Source organism: Phragmites australis, chromosome 3 (assembly GCF_958298935.1).
Source record: "Phragmites australis chromosome 3, lpPhrAust1.1, whole genome shotgun sequence".
In the NCBI taxonomy this organism is placed as follows: domain Eukaryota; kingdom Viridiplantae; phylum Streptophyta; class Magnoliopsida; order Poales; family Poaceae; genus Phragmites; species Phragmites australis.
Genome location: NC_084923.1, coordinates 37,431,420 through 37,445,082, shown reverse-complemented (window position 1 = coordinate 37,445,082; position 13,663 = coordinate 37,431,420). Strand labels below are relative to the sequence as shown.

General features: G+C 44.7%; 2 protein-coding genes and 1 pseudogene across 2 annotated transcripts; all 3 read left to right on the top strand.

Annotated features, from left to right (window-relative positions):
• Positions 1–1,266: 1,266 nt before the first annotated feature.
• LOC133912957 (methyl-CpG-binding domain-containing protein 11-like) lies at positions 1,267–6,110 on the top strand. The gene is made up of 3 exons (XM_062355955.1): positions 1,267–1,468; positions 4,839–4,980; positions 5,099–6,110. The coding sequence occupies exons 1-3, from the start codon at positions 1,364–1,366 to the stop codon at positions 5,749–5,751; spliced, it is 900 nt and encodes a 299-aa protein (XP_062211939.1). The 5' UTR covers positions 1,267–1,363; the 3' UTR covers positions 5,752–6,110.
• Positions 6,111–7,266: 1,156 nt separating this feature from the next.
• LOC133911178 (uncharacterized protein At5g39865-like) lies at positions 7,267–8,489 on the top strand. The gene has a single exon (XM_062353384.1). The coding sequence runs from the start codon at positions 7,365–7,367 to the stop codon at positions 8,337–8,339; it is 975 nt and encodes a 324-aa protein (XP_062209368.1). The 5' UTR covers positions 7,267–7,364; the 3' UTR covers positions 8,340–8,489.
• Positions 8,490–12,459: 3,970 nt separating this feature from the next.
• Positions 12,460–13,448, top strand: LOC133910695 (uncharacterized; annotated as a pseudogene).
• Positions 13,449–13,663: the final 215 nt, after the last annotated feature.

Here is a 13,663-nt window from a genome sequence, read left to right as displayed (position 1 = left end):
CAAACAGCTAGTCAAAGTTTGTCGGAGCTTACTGATTGCTTCCTCTACATCGATGTGCATAACGTTGGATCGCTTCAACTCTTCTTTCGCTGCACTGCATGTCAATTGGTAACAATCTATGATTATTACTCGCACGGTTTCCTTGTTTAACACGGTAGAAAATTTTATGTTGCGCTATCGTAGCCTACTTGTTCCCTAACTCTGGCATCATATAGCAAGTCGCACCTTGCTCTTCTCCACTGATCACCTTGTTGAACTTGAGCCAATCATTCGCTTGCTTAACATGCTCCATCAATGGTGAACGAAAGATGGAATGATAAGGGGGCTCATCTCCTTCTTTCTTCCTCAGCCCTTCTTCTCCCTCTTTCTCTCTCCTCGCTCCATCTCCATGGAACAACAGTGGGTGTGGGAGCCACTTAGCAGCCCGCCGTGCACCCTTCAATTAGGGATGACAACAGTCACAAAATTCGTGGATAGAGGCTACACAAACTCATACCCACGAGCTAATTTGTAAACATGTGCCTACACCCATTACCTATCAGGATAAGAAATGAAACCTGTGCCCATCGCCCGCGGGCACCATGTACTCATGGTTACACGCTGGGAAGCTTTTTTTATGCCCGCGTATATGTGCCCATTGAGTTTACATACAAACACACCCAAATCTATAGATAAATAATACAATCTAAATATATAGCCATTATAATCTTTACCCTATACAAATAATTTGTGTCCATTTCCATCCTTACCTCCAAAATTCATCATGTGGGCTATGCCTACTTCTGCGCGCACTGTCCAAACTTCACGAACACAAGCTTGCCACGTGTCAATCACTGCCGAGCGGGGCACTCGCCGCAGCGTGAACAACGTGGGAGAACGAACAATGGTCCATGACATGTGGGGAAACGTATTTTTTGACCCCACATGTCATCGTTCCTTCTACTAGACGGGTACCGTACTGGTATTTCGCTTCGTGCGCACTGCCTTTTGCCGAACAGCGAACAGCGGACTAGAATCGTCCAGACTCGGTTCATGCAATGCGGTTTTCTGCCAACTTGTCGGTCCCGCCGTTTGCTCCCCGCGGCCGCCGACGACCCGCTCCCTGCACTCGGTCCATGCTCCATAAGTTACACGTCTCTGCCGACTGCCTCTCACGGGTCTATGCACCGGGTCCATGTGTCAGGTGGCCCGCTCACGCCGTCTGCGTGGCCGAGGCACGGAGGCGCAGGCCACACCAGGAGGACCGTTATTTTTCTGCCGTCCCCACCGCTCCAATACATTCCCCAATTCAGCAGCAGCAGCGCCTCCTGCGAATAGCGAAAGCGAGAGCGGGAAGCGGGAACTCGAAACCTCGGCGAGCGGCATGGCCACCGACGGCGAGCGCGCGGCGGCGGCGGTGGAGGAGACGCCGGAGAAGAAGGAGGTCGGCGCAACGGAGCTCCCCGCACCCTCCGGCTGGACGAAGAAGGTTTGACTTCCTGGCCGCTCGGCCGGCCCCTTCCAATTTCCTTGCGTCCTCTCTGCTCTACGTTTGCTTCGTCCCGAATACCGCGGTTCCGAGGGGTGCGGGGAGCGTGTCGGGCTCGGATCCGAGGGTCTCGGGCCTGTCTGTGGAGAATTTCGCCGCTGGTTCTCTCTGTCTGAGCGGTTGGGGTCGGCAGGTCGGTTTCTAGGGTTTCCGAGCTCGATTGAAGTAGAGGATTGTGTGCTTGTGTGAGGAGCATAGGGCTATGCAGGCTCGGTTCTATGGTTTTGGGGCTTTATTACAGCTAGTTGTTCGTGGCGCGCGGTTAGCTTCCAACATTTGGGTTCGACACGTGTGAGTACTACAGTGGCTTGCCCTATTGCAGCTTTGTTCTGCCCGCTCCAACTAGATTTGTTTTTTAGGCCTCGATTAGATTTGTTTTTTAGGCCTCGATTAGATTTGTTTTGACCAGTTTATGGCTGTGCGGTTTTGTTGTAACCGTGATTGCATGCAATTACATTGTTCCTCTGTTTTTCGACGAACAGGGCATGGACGTTGTTGGCCTGTTTGTGTAGGAAATTCTAGGGCTCTCGAGAGCTTGTTTCTGCTCTGTTTAGGTCCTCGTGAAGCAGTTTGGGTGACGCCTAGCATGTTCCGCTTTCGCGGCCCAATCCATTTTTTCTTGTGTTGGGTCTGTTTCAGAAACCTTTTCGAGGTCCCAACTTCTTGGGGTAAGAATCTGGTTTGACTCTGAACGTTTCCAAGTTCAGTCATGTATGTATGTTATGACAATTTTAGGAGATCTATACTCAACGCTAAACAATCACGAGTATAATAGATCCAAAGTTGGACATTTGAGCTTTTACAACAATGTCCTTTTGCTTAAGAAAGAGTCAAAACAAAGTTTATTAGTTCGCCCTGATTCTCTTGACAACATGATGAAATATCGTGATAGACACACATAGGAGCGAAGAGGCTCACCTAGAATATCCAGGAGTCAGCCATGAATTAGAACCTGATAGGTCTAGTTTCATTTAAAGGGAAATGGGAATCAAGGACCCATCACCAGACAGGCTTTCTGGTAACCATCTGATTACCAGTTAATTTTGGAAACCCTGGTGATAACTCATTGTAGGTTTTCTAAGCTTGTGATGCCTATGTCTAGGACATATTGCTTCCAATGTCAGTTTATGTGGTAATTTTTCTAAGCTTCTGATTACCTGCATTAATGTTTTTAGTCTCACTGATATAGTAAGAACACTATTCTGGAGATCATATCTCAACAACTAGACTAGACTGCACCGAATGGGTTATAAATTCATCTGAGCCTTAGCAAGAACATCTTGACTAATATATGCATCTTCTATTTATTTTGGTTCATTTGGTTCGATTGTGTAACTTCTTTTTCTTAGTCGGCATTGTTTCGGCTGACTTGTGTTGAGGCACAGTATGTGGTTTGTTGAGCCTGATACAGCTAAACATGTTCTTTATCTAATTTTGCATCTACAAAATGAAACGAAGAAGCATACTATCTTACTTGCATGATGCTCTCCTTCCTTATCAGGATTCCTCTGCTGGATCTTTCATTTTAGCCTCCGTATTGCTGGTTCTTATTCGACTATTTGAGAGTGCATATTAGCTCCGTAGAACATCTTAGCACATTGTGTCATATGGTCTTCCTTCCCTTGACCTGAAATCCAAGCCATATAGTATTCGTTTCATGGTAGCAAGGTCCCAGCATATGGAGAGTTCAACTACTTAAGTACGATGCTCCTATAGCCCAGGAACATCGTAGAATGTTGCTGTTAATGTATCTTCCTTTCTTAGAATATCCGACCTTATGTTTTTCATTGGATAATAACAGCTCCCTGGCATTTGGTGAGGACACGAAGACCTTATTTATTGATTATATCTTTTGGCATTGGGATGATTTATGGTCACGCTATAAGTATCATATGCATGCCTATGGATTCAATGTTTTGCTACCAATATTCATGACAGATGATAACAAACACCATGAAAGAATTTTCTCACAAGATAGCCATCCCAGTAATAATGTTTTGACGACATATCATAAGTGTTATATCACTTTCAGTTAATAAGTGTTCTGCTATGTTCAAAACAAGTGACAGGCTGCAAGACTGTTGATCTTCTTATGCATTCATAATGTGTAAAGCATTGTAAAATATATCTTTGTTCTGATGATAGTACATGGTTCTTCATAAATGATGGCTTCAATCAGTTAAAGAAATGCTGGGAAAGGCTGAGCAATAGCTCCGCTGGAATTAATTTGCATATATGATATATTTTACTTGAACTTGTAACCTTGTTTTTTTCATTTTCGTTGTGATCTCAAGTTGTAAGAGATTATGATGAAACGAGATTTGTGTGGTGGCATGACCCTTTGTTTATCACAACCTTTTTGGATTAATTACATTCTTAAAAGTAAGGAACAATGGACCCAATCACTTTCTGAAGGTTGGCAAAAGAGTTGTCCTATGATGTGTGAATAGGTCTATTTACAGATTGACTAGTAGTGTTGTGCGTGTAACACTGTCATAGTTACAACCAAGAGCCCATTCCTGTAGACAATATTGTAGAAACCAACAGCCTACATATCTTGATAGAAACTGACAGAGAATGGGTGTTTCCTTTTTGAACAAGTGGTAATATTACAAACAAGTGATTTTTCAGATTGAAACTGTTATAGCATGGCAGCATAATTCTGGTGTAGTTGCTTGTGGTTTTTTTTTTCCTTTTTGGACAAGCGGTTATTAACTTACTATAAACGAATGAGTTTTTTTTTTTTTTTTTTTGTTCCAATTGAAAATTAGCTTTTCATCTATATATGTTTTCAATGTATTGCCAGCACTTTTCATATCTGAAAATAAATCTCCTGTAGGTTGTGGGACTCTTAGTGTGCAATGCATGTTTAACATTCTTGTACCAAATTTCACAGGCCCTCACAAAAGAGAAAGGGATCTCAAGTGGAAATTTTTTATTGTTTCTGCAATGAGTTCATATTAAGCCAGTTTCAGTAATTTGGACATTCACGATGCAACTTCTAGAATCCAACCAAGTCTCAGGAGTTTGCATGCATAAGCACAATGCTTTAAAAAAACTTTGGGGAGGCTACAAATCATCTAGGAAAATTCATGTGGATATCTATTCTGACTTTTTTGTAGAGTGTATTCTGAATTTATGCTTTACCTTTAGCACGTATCATATAAGAAACTGACGTTGCTGGAATTATTAGGTCTAGAATACCGCCTGCAAAGCAGCTCAAATTGGAGTTCAGTTTGGTTCATACCATGTTTTATTGCGATTTAGTTTCATCAGATATTTGTGTTGCTAACTTCTTGTGGCATTGCAGCTTGCTCCCATTCGAAGTGGAAAATTTGAGGTGATTTTTGTTTCCCCTACCGGTGAGGAGATTAAGAGCAAGAGACAGCTGACCCAATACCTGAAGGCACACCCTGGAGGCCCTGCATCTTCGGAGTTCGATTGGAACACCAGTAGGCACCTCTTCTCCTTATTTCTTTATCAAATCTGTTGCTCTATTCTGTATTCTGATTCTAGTAGGACTCCCAATATTCGAAGTCTGGCTGCTGCCTCTAAAAAGCTTGTAAGCAGGTGATACTCCCAGGCGGTCAGCACGCATAAGTGAGAAAGTTAAGGCAACTGAGAGCCCAGAAGGTGAGAAGACCCCTAAACGAGAAAGATCAAGCTCTAAGAGGGGCAAGAAGGAGAAAAAAGAGGAGACAGTGGATGCCACTGAAACTGGAGATCATGGCACTTCAGAAAAAGCAGAAGGCACTGATGTGGAGATGAAAGATGCTGAAAATGCCCAAGAGAAGAAAGAGGCCCCTAGTTCAGATGCTGCAGGGAAGACTGGAGAAGGTGGCAAAGGCGCAGAGCAGCCTCATAATGTCACTGCCCCGGTATTAGAGACTAAAGCAGATGAAAAGATAGCTGAATCTGAAGTAGCTCCCCCTGCATCTGTAGAGGGAGGGAAGAAAGAGGAGAAAAATGAGAACAGTCCGGCAGCTGAATCCGCGGTGCCTCCCCAAGCATCTTCAGAGGGAGAGAAGAAAGGGGATGGCGGTGTGACCGAACCCACGGCATCACCTGTGGTTGAAACGAAGGCAGATGCTCCTGCAGCAGAGGCAGCAAAAGAGGCTGAGAATTCAGACCAGGCGAATGCCGCTCCCCAAGAACCATCGGCAATGAACTGTGACAACAAGGGGCAGATCCAACCAGGTGCCTCCGCCGTGAGGTGCACTTAAGGATGCTCGGTCTCAGATGAGACCTGGCACCGTGTGCTTAGGACAATGTGTGTCGCATTTGCTTTGAGAATTGTAATCGTGTTTAACCTGACAACGCTGCGTAGCAATAGGCTGCCCAGCGTGTAGCTATCCTTTCCTTTCGGGCGGCGGTGTCGCTGTGGAGCAGTAGGCTGGCCCTGTGCCGCCTCGGTCATCCGCAGGCACCGCAAGCTTGTAACTCGTTAGCATGCACATTGATCTCTGGAGAGGGCAGGAGGACATAGTACGCCACCTGTGTTGTACCTTGCGTTAATGAACCTATGATCCATAAATAAAGCCGTTAACGTGGCAGGTCATTCCCTGACCACCTTCAGGCGCAATATTGTTTGCCGCATTGATCCGTATAGTCTAAGACTATCTTTAACAGAAACTCTAAAAATTTATCTATATAACATCATTATAGCATCCTTTAATACTATTATAATATCTTTTATTTTATTTTATTTTTATCTCCAATAGCTATCTTCTTCCTTCAGATCTACGTACATACGCTATGAACACTAATGGAGCCTCCGTTTCTTACTGCAAATTTGCTGGAGTCAGCTTCTTCCCGCATCACTGTGCCGATAGATACCGTCGATGTTAGAGCGCTGTCCTTGCGCGTTGATCGGCAAAAGAGCAAGCGGCACAGTGATACGGTGCGGATGAGGCTTCCGTTGGAGTTAGCCTAAGTATGTTAAATCCACCGTTTGATCATTCATTCGGACCTTGGTTTCGCAAGATGCGACCTCCTTCCAGGTTAAAATTGGATCCGGAGTTCATTGCAAATAGTCCTATACTTGCTTTGTTCCTCAGGTTGTGACCAAGTATTTTTTTTTTGGAAAAATTGCAAAAATCTATCTGCAACTTCATTTGATGTCAAACGCTCACCGTTTGACCTCACGATATGACGCTTATGTGACTTCCAAAATGTCAGATGGCTTTTAGAATGATTTACATAGTGCTCCGAATCATTATAGAATCCACCACTACAATTCTAAACGTTTAAATAGGACAATATTTGAAAGTATGTGAACTGAGAGGCTAAATAATGAAATGCTATGTCGATTTAAATGGTTCCAACACATCGGAACCAACTGACACGAGATATCATTAGGTCACGTAGACACCACATTGTGTGGTCAAATAATGCTACTATGGGTATTTGACATCAAATGGAAGTTGCAAGGGGTTGACAGACAAAAAAAAGTTGTAGGGGGGTTTTTGCATTTTTTTGGCGCTAGGTCGCCTAGTGTTCTTTGTGGTGCCTGCTAGGTAGCCGTTGCTCCGATGCACCACTTGTCTACTTTCGAAACGGCAAATGGCATTTCCCCATGACAAATCCTCCCTTCCTTCCATCTAGCCGTTGCGAGCCACCCCAAACGGAGCACACACACCCCCTTGGCGTCTCCGCGCCCACATCCCAATTATTAACAGAGGGAAAAACGTTCATGTAGAAGCAGCATCCTAAGCTGAGCAAATCAATCCCCTCCCCCCCCCCCCCCTTCGCCTCGCCTCCCCATTCCACAGAATCGAGCAGCAATTGCGAGTGGCGATCACACCCAGGGAGAGAGAGAGAGAGGAGGCGAGGAGAAATGAGAGGGCTCAGATCAAGAATCCTAAGGACCTTGCATTCCTTCCCCAACGCCTCCGCGCAGTCCAACCTCCCCCTCCCGATCCCTCCCAGTGCCGCCCCCTCGCCGCCGCCCGCGACGCCGTGCGGCCACCTCCAAGAACCTGTTGAACCGGGGCCTGCCGCGTCCGAGCTGCCCGCGACCGTCTCCGGCAATGACGACGATAAAGAGAACGTCTCTCCGGGAATCACCCCGCGCAAGGCCAAGAAGATGAAGCTGAGCTCGGATCACCACCAAAGCGCGGGTCTTGGGGAGGCTAGTGGCTTCTTCCGCCGGCCGGATCTCGCCTCGGAGACCCTCTTCGACCCGGACCTCCTCGCCGCCTTCCACCGCGCCGTCGACGCCTACGCCCAAGCCCTCGAGAAGACCAAGCGCCGCGACGACGACGGGGACTGCGCACCAGGCTGCGAAGAAGAAGTAAGTGTCGCCGATCCATTGCAGGCGTTCGAGAGACGGTGCCCGCCGGGCGGCGAGCGCGCTGTGGTGCTCTACGCCACGTCGCTCCGAGGCGTGCGCAAGACTTTCGAGGACTGCGCTCGAGTGCGCCGCCTGCTCGAGGGCCTCAGCGTCGCCTTCCTGGAGCGCGACGTTTCCATGCACGCGCCCTACCGGGACGAGCTCCGGACGCTGCTGGGCGGCACGGACGGCGCCACCTTCCCTGTGCCCCCGCGGCTGTTCGTGGACGGGCGGTACATCGGCGGCGCCGACGAGGTGGTGGCGCTGCACGAGCGGTCCCAGCTGCGCCCCGTGCTCCTGCGCGCGCCCCGGCGCGGTGCGGGCGAGGGGCCGTGCGCGGTCTGCGGCGGCGCCTGGTTCGTGGTTTGTGGCGGGTGCAGCGGCAGTCATTGGCTCCATGACGCCGGCGCTGCCGCCAACCGCGTGCCGTGCCCCGCGTGCAACGAGAACGGCCTCGTGCCTTGCCCTCTCTGCAGCTAGCTGAAAATCGAGGAAATGGTATGTGCAGCACTGTGTTTTGTCATCAAGGAGAGACTGATTTGCGAGGCATTCTTTTGGTTGATTGTTATACCATGTGTACCATAATTAAGTCATATGTAATTCTAGTTCCTTGCACCAAATTAATCAACAAATCAGTGGCTCCAATGAAGCTAGTGTAGCATTGCTTCAGTCCACGGTTGCTCTTGCTGCAGGGGAATCGAAGGGATAAATTTGCAGAACAAGTTGTGCATTGTTTTCTGTCCATCCATCGAATTGGCAACTCATGCTGTCAGAACCGAGGTTTTGCTGTTGTCTATAATTAGCCTAATATTGTGCTGTACAAATATGTTAAAAAAAACCTATAACTATTTTAACATATGTTAAAAAAATTATAATTGTATCATTATGAGTCTATGGTTAATCCTATTATTATATGCGATAGAGGATGATAGGTGATAAAGTTGTACTTTTTTTAAGTAAGCATCAAAAATTATAGTTTTCTACTACATATATTAAAGTAGTTGTAGATTTTTAAAATTTACTTAATATATTAATCTCTCATCTTTTAGTCAAGATCCCTCATGTTCATTCTGCAATAAAGCCCCTTTTTAGTCGTCTACACAGCACTTGATTTTCCTCGATGACAGCCTAACCCCTATATCTCCTTCCTCTCTTCTTCTGACCACTCCGGCAAGCCACCCTACTCTCCTATTCTTCCTCTCTTGTTCCTCTCCTTTGGCAAGCTCTCTCGCAACGTCCTCGCCACAGCCCTGCTTTATTCCTCATCTTTGACTGCGGTAGTCCGATGGCTCCCCATCGCTGGATCCGTCACCGTGCTAACCAGACTTTATTGGGTTGTCACCTGACACCCTCACCCTGGCACCTCCAACTGACGTTCTTCCGCCACTATCAACCTCACCCTTGAAATCCAAAAATCCTAACACTAACCTTGCCGGAGTTTAGGAGATGATTGGTGCGTGGATCGCGGCACCGCCTAGAAAACCGAGTGCTGAGGAGGGCTGAAACACATAAGTGAATTTTAACTTTTTCGTTTTTTCGAGGTTGGTTTCCCTTATAAACCGGATTAACTCTCTTTTCCTGTAAAAAAAAATGGTAATGCTCTTACCGTCCATTGAAAAAAAACTTTTCTGTTTTTTTTTAACCTGATATTGTAACTTGTAACTACACAGCATGGTTTGATTTGTCCAACAGACCGATAACAATGCGGAAAATGTGGTAAATTTACAGTGCCAGCCCAGGCCATTATCAGAGAGGTGTGCTTGGCTGTTACCTGCAATATCAGTCTAAAAAGTAGCTCCAATCTCGGTTAGATGGAAGCAGCATAGTTCGTGAAACCTAAGGAATTACTGTGCCAACTAGCATGGCTAAATAAAAAAGAATTGTTCACAAAGAAGATAAGCTGTGTACGTTACAGAAATCTAACAGTTGCCTGCTAAATTAAGCATCAACGCCACTAAAAAATATGTGTAAATTTCGTAGAGCTACATTAAGATTATTAAAGCTATCATAAAACAATATTTTTTAAAGCTATTTCACAGAATTACAAATTTTTTAGAAAACTATTTCACAGAATTACACTTTTTACCCTTTTGTATCATAAAACTACACATATTTTGCAAAAACTACCAGAAAACTACACTTTTTTATGACCTTATGGAAGAACCTTTTGTATCATAAAACTACACATATTTTACAAAAACTATCAGAAAACTACACTATTATATGACCTTATTGAAGAACTACACTTTTTTTCTCAACGGTATTGCAGAGCTACACTCTCGTTTCTCATATACATTCTGATGGCTAGACCCCACCTGCCATACTCAGTGGTATATGATAGAGTTTGTTCCATGGGCTCCGATAATACATGTAAGAAAGTCGACATAGACTTGTGTTGAATGTGCGCTTGGGAGTAGTTTGGGCGGCAAAATTACCACGCTACCAAAATCTACTTTTGCGCTTCGGCATGGCATTTCTTAGATATCTTTTAGTTATCCAACATGTACTCCGGTGCCTATTTTCATGCAACACATCTCTGGTCCATTTTCATGCAACACATGCACATAGACGGTTATAGAGGTGCGTTGCATGAAAATGAGCCCTCAGAGTATGTGTTGGGTCATTAAAAGATACCCAAGAAGTGTCATACGGAAGTACAAAAGCAGATTTTAGCAGGGCAACAATTTTACCGCCTAAATTGCTCCCAGGCACGCCTTCATCAAGTCCAGGTCAACTTGATTACATGTATTGCCGGTGCCCGTGTGGCAAGGGATGCCACGTCAGCGAATGGACTCTGTCACGTGCCACTGTGTATGTCAAGTGGGGCTTAGCCGTCAGAATATATATGGGAAACAGGAGTATAGCTCTGCGATACTGTTGGGTAAAAATGGTGTAGTTATTTAATAAGATCACATCAAAGTGTAGTTTTTTTTATATAGTTTTGCAAAGTATGTGTAGTTTTATGATAAAAAAAATAGAAAGAGTGTAGTTATGTGAAATAGCTTTCTAAAAGTGTAGTTTTGTGATAATTTTAATGATCATAATGTAGTTTTGCAAAATTTTCTCAAAAATATTATTGTCTTCAAACAAAGTTAGTACCACAAATTCTTATCTTTTTCCCCTCCAAAACAATTTGAGAATCCCAAGATCTTAAATTTCTCCGTGTTACTTGTGGCTTTCAAGAAGTCACAAGAAACCTGTTACTAGCGTAGCATGCGGAGGTCCATGTGCCGACTCCAACTCTGACTGCCCTGTTTGATCTTACATGTAAAAATGTCACTGTTACATGCCCTTATAGAACACTGAAATTGCAAGCCCTTATACTGTACATGAAGTACAGTGACAACTTCCGAAAGTACTGGTTCTGGGGAAACAGTTGGTGGTTCTAAAACAATTTGAAATATGAAGTCCCAGTAATTCGAAAGGGGAAAGAAAGCAGCTTGTAAAGAGAGGAGGAAAGCATGCAAGTCATCAGTGATCAAACTGACATGGAATTGCTATTGATCGAATTTTATTCAGCTGTGGGAAAGGCTGAGGTAACCTCAGCACTCAGCCCTTCTCTCTGTCTCATGGAACTTAGCCGTTGAGCACGACTGAATGGGAGGCCACGATGGAATTCAGTGCTTCCGCGTTGCTCCTCTTGCAGTGTTAAATATAAGAATAACTCATCTTTTCCCATCAATTTAGATTTTTAGATGAATTAGTTGATGCATACAACTTAAGTTTTATATGTTTTTCACTTAAGATTATAATAAGCTAGCTTATTTATCCAAAGTGCAAACAAATATCTAGCTTATTTGTTCATATTATTGTAAGCTGAAGATTAAATTATAACAATCTCATAAACTGTGAAAATGAGTTTATTTCAGCTTATGATTCAACATTTTACTATACTACCTATAGAATTTAGGGAAAATTATCCACCAATACCACTCCCCCCACCCGAACCCACAACCCCTTATCGAGCCTGAGTCCTGACTCGTTCCCTTCCGTTCGGCCCCCTCTCTCTTTCTGTTCTTCCAACCCTAAACCCTTGATTTCTCCCCAAATCCGACAAGCCAATCGGCGTTGAAGATGCAGAGGAGACCCTTGTCCGTGCCCTCACCTACCGAGATTCGTTGACTAGGGACCAGACAGTGGCCACGCACGGTGGCACCTCCTTGTCCGGCGCACATGGACTCTCCGGTGCCGGCGGCCTCCTTGGTGCGTCGGGCATGGCTGTTGCGGGGGCCATGCTTGGCGCGATAGCCCCAACGCCCGTGGTCGCACCGAAGGCCTCCCAGGCAACGCTGTAGCATGGGAGCTGCAGCCGTGGGAGGCTCGTGTGGAATGATGGCCGTGCCAGCTGCGTACCAAGGGAAACAGCTCTACATGTCGCCTCATCCACCCTCCACGGCTAGTGGCCTTCAGGCCATGTTACCAAAGGAGTAGTTGATGACGAGGATGCTGATGCGCCTACGCATGTGGCCACTGGCAACATGGTGAGTTTGCACTGAATTTGCTAGTTGCTCATGTTCATATTTGTGTCCAGTTCATGTATATGTGCTTGTGTTAATTTTTAGTTCGTGTCCATGTCCATGTGCTGGTTATTCCAGTGAGCATGTGTGGTACTTGTTGCATTATAAACTAAAATTGGACTACAATAGCTTACAAATTGACTCTTCCTTGTGTGATTTTTAAAACCGAACCTCTATGTCTGTGTTCCTATCGAATAGAAGAGGAGTTTGACAAAGCAGATTGGTCTTCCTCGAACATTAAGACTTTTTTTTGTGAAATATGTATTGAAGAAATACATGCTGGGAATAAACCTATTGGGGTTATGACTACACAGGCTACAAAAACATTACTGTTAAGTACTTAAAAAGGACATGGTTGCGTCACTCTAGAACACAATTGAAGAATCGATGGGATTTACTCAAAGAAATGTATAGCTTTTGGCTAAGTCTTCTCAAAGATACATGCTTTGGATGGGATGGTGCTAAAGATACGGTGGATGCATGCGATGATTATTGGAAAAAAGCCACCAAGGTAATAATTACTTGATCATGTGCATTGTATGTATTATTGAACTAAAGATTTCTTGTCTTCTTTTTAGGGACATTCATAATGGAAGAAGTTGTAGCATGGTCCATCGAAGTGTGAAGAATTGATGAAGGAAATGTTCGGCATTGTTGCTGTTGATGGTTCTTCTTCTAGTATACCTGGTGAGGTTGTTAGAGGAGGTGTTGGAGGGGCTGTTAGAGAAGAGGTTGGTGAAACACATGCAAGACCTCATTGGAGAGCAATTCAAAGGGTAACAATATATTGAAGCAAGGTACAAGTAGCACTGCTACTGGCCCACAAAAGATAGCAAAAAACCCCATGGTTAAGATAATGAAGGGCCTTCATGCCGAGAACAATTGTGCTATTACCAACAAGGTGATGCAAGGTGAATTTAGGTATAATTCTATTAAAGAAGTGATTGACTTGGCTGTGGAGTGCAGGGCAGTATAAGGAAGTGTGGAGCATTTTATGGCTGCCCAACTATTTGTGGAACCTGAACACCGTGATATGTTCAAAACCTTTACCACTAAGGAAGGCTTGATGTAGAAGTCTACTATTAGCTTGGGTCAATTTATTGGTTTGCATGAACTCATCTACTTTGTGTTGGCTATGTAATATTTTGCTTGAACCTTTGTGTGACAATAATTGTTTCAATATATATAGATGGACTTGTATGGAAGTGATGATGATGAGGATGAAACATTTGTGGTTGCACATAATCAACTTGATATGATGCAATAATATGGAGCAATTACATGTGC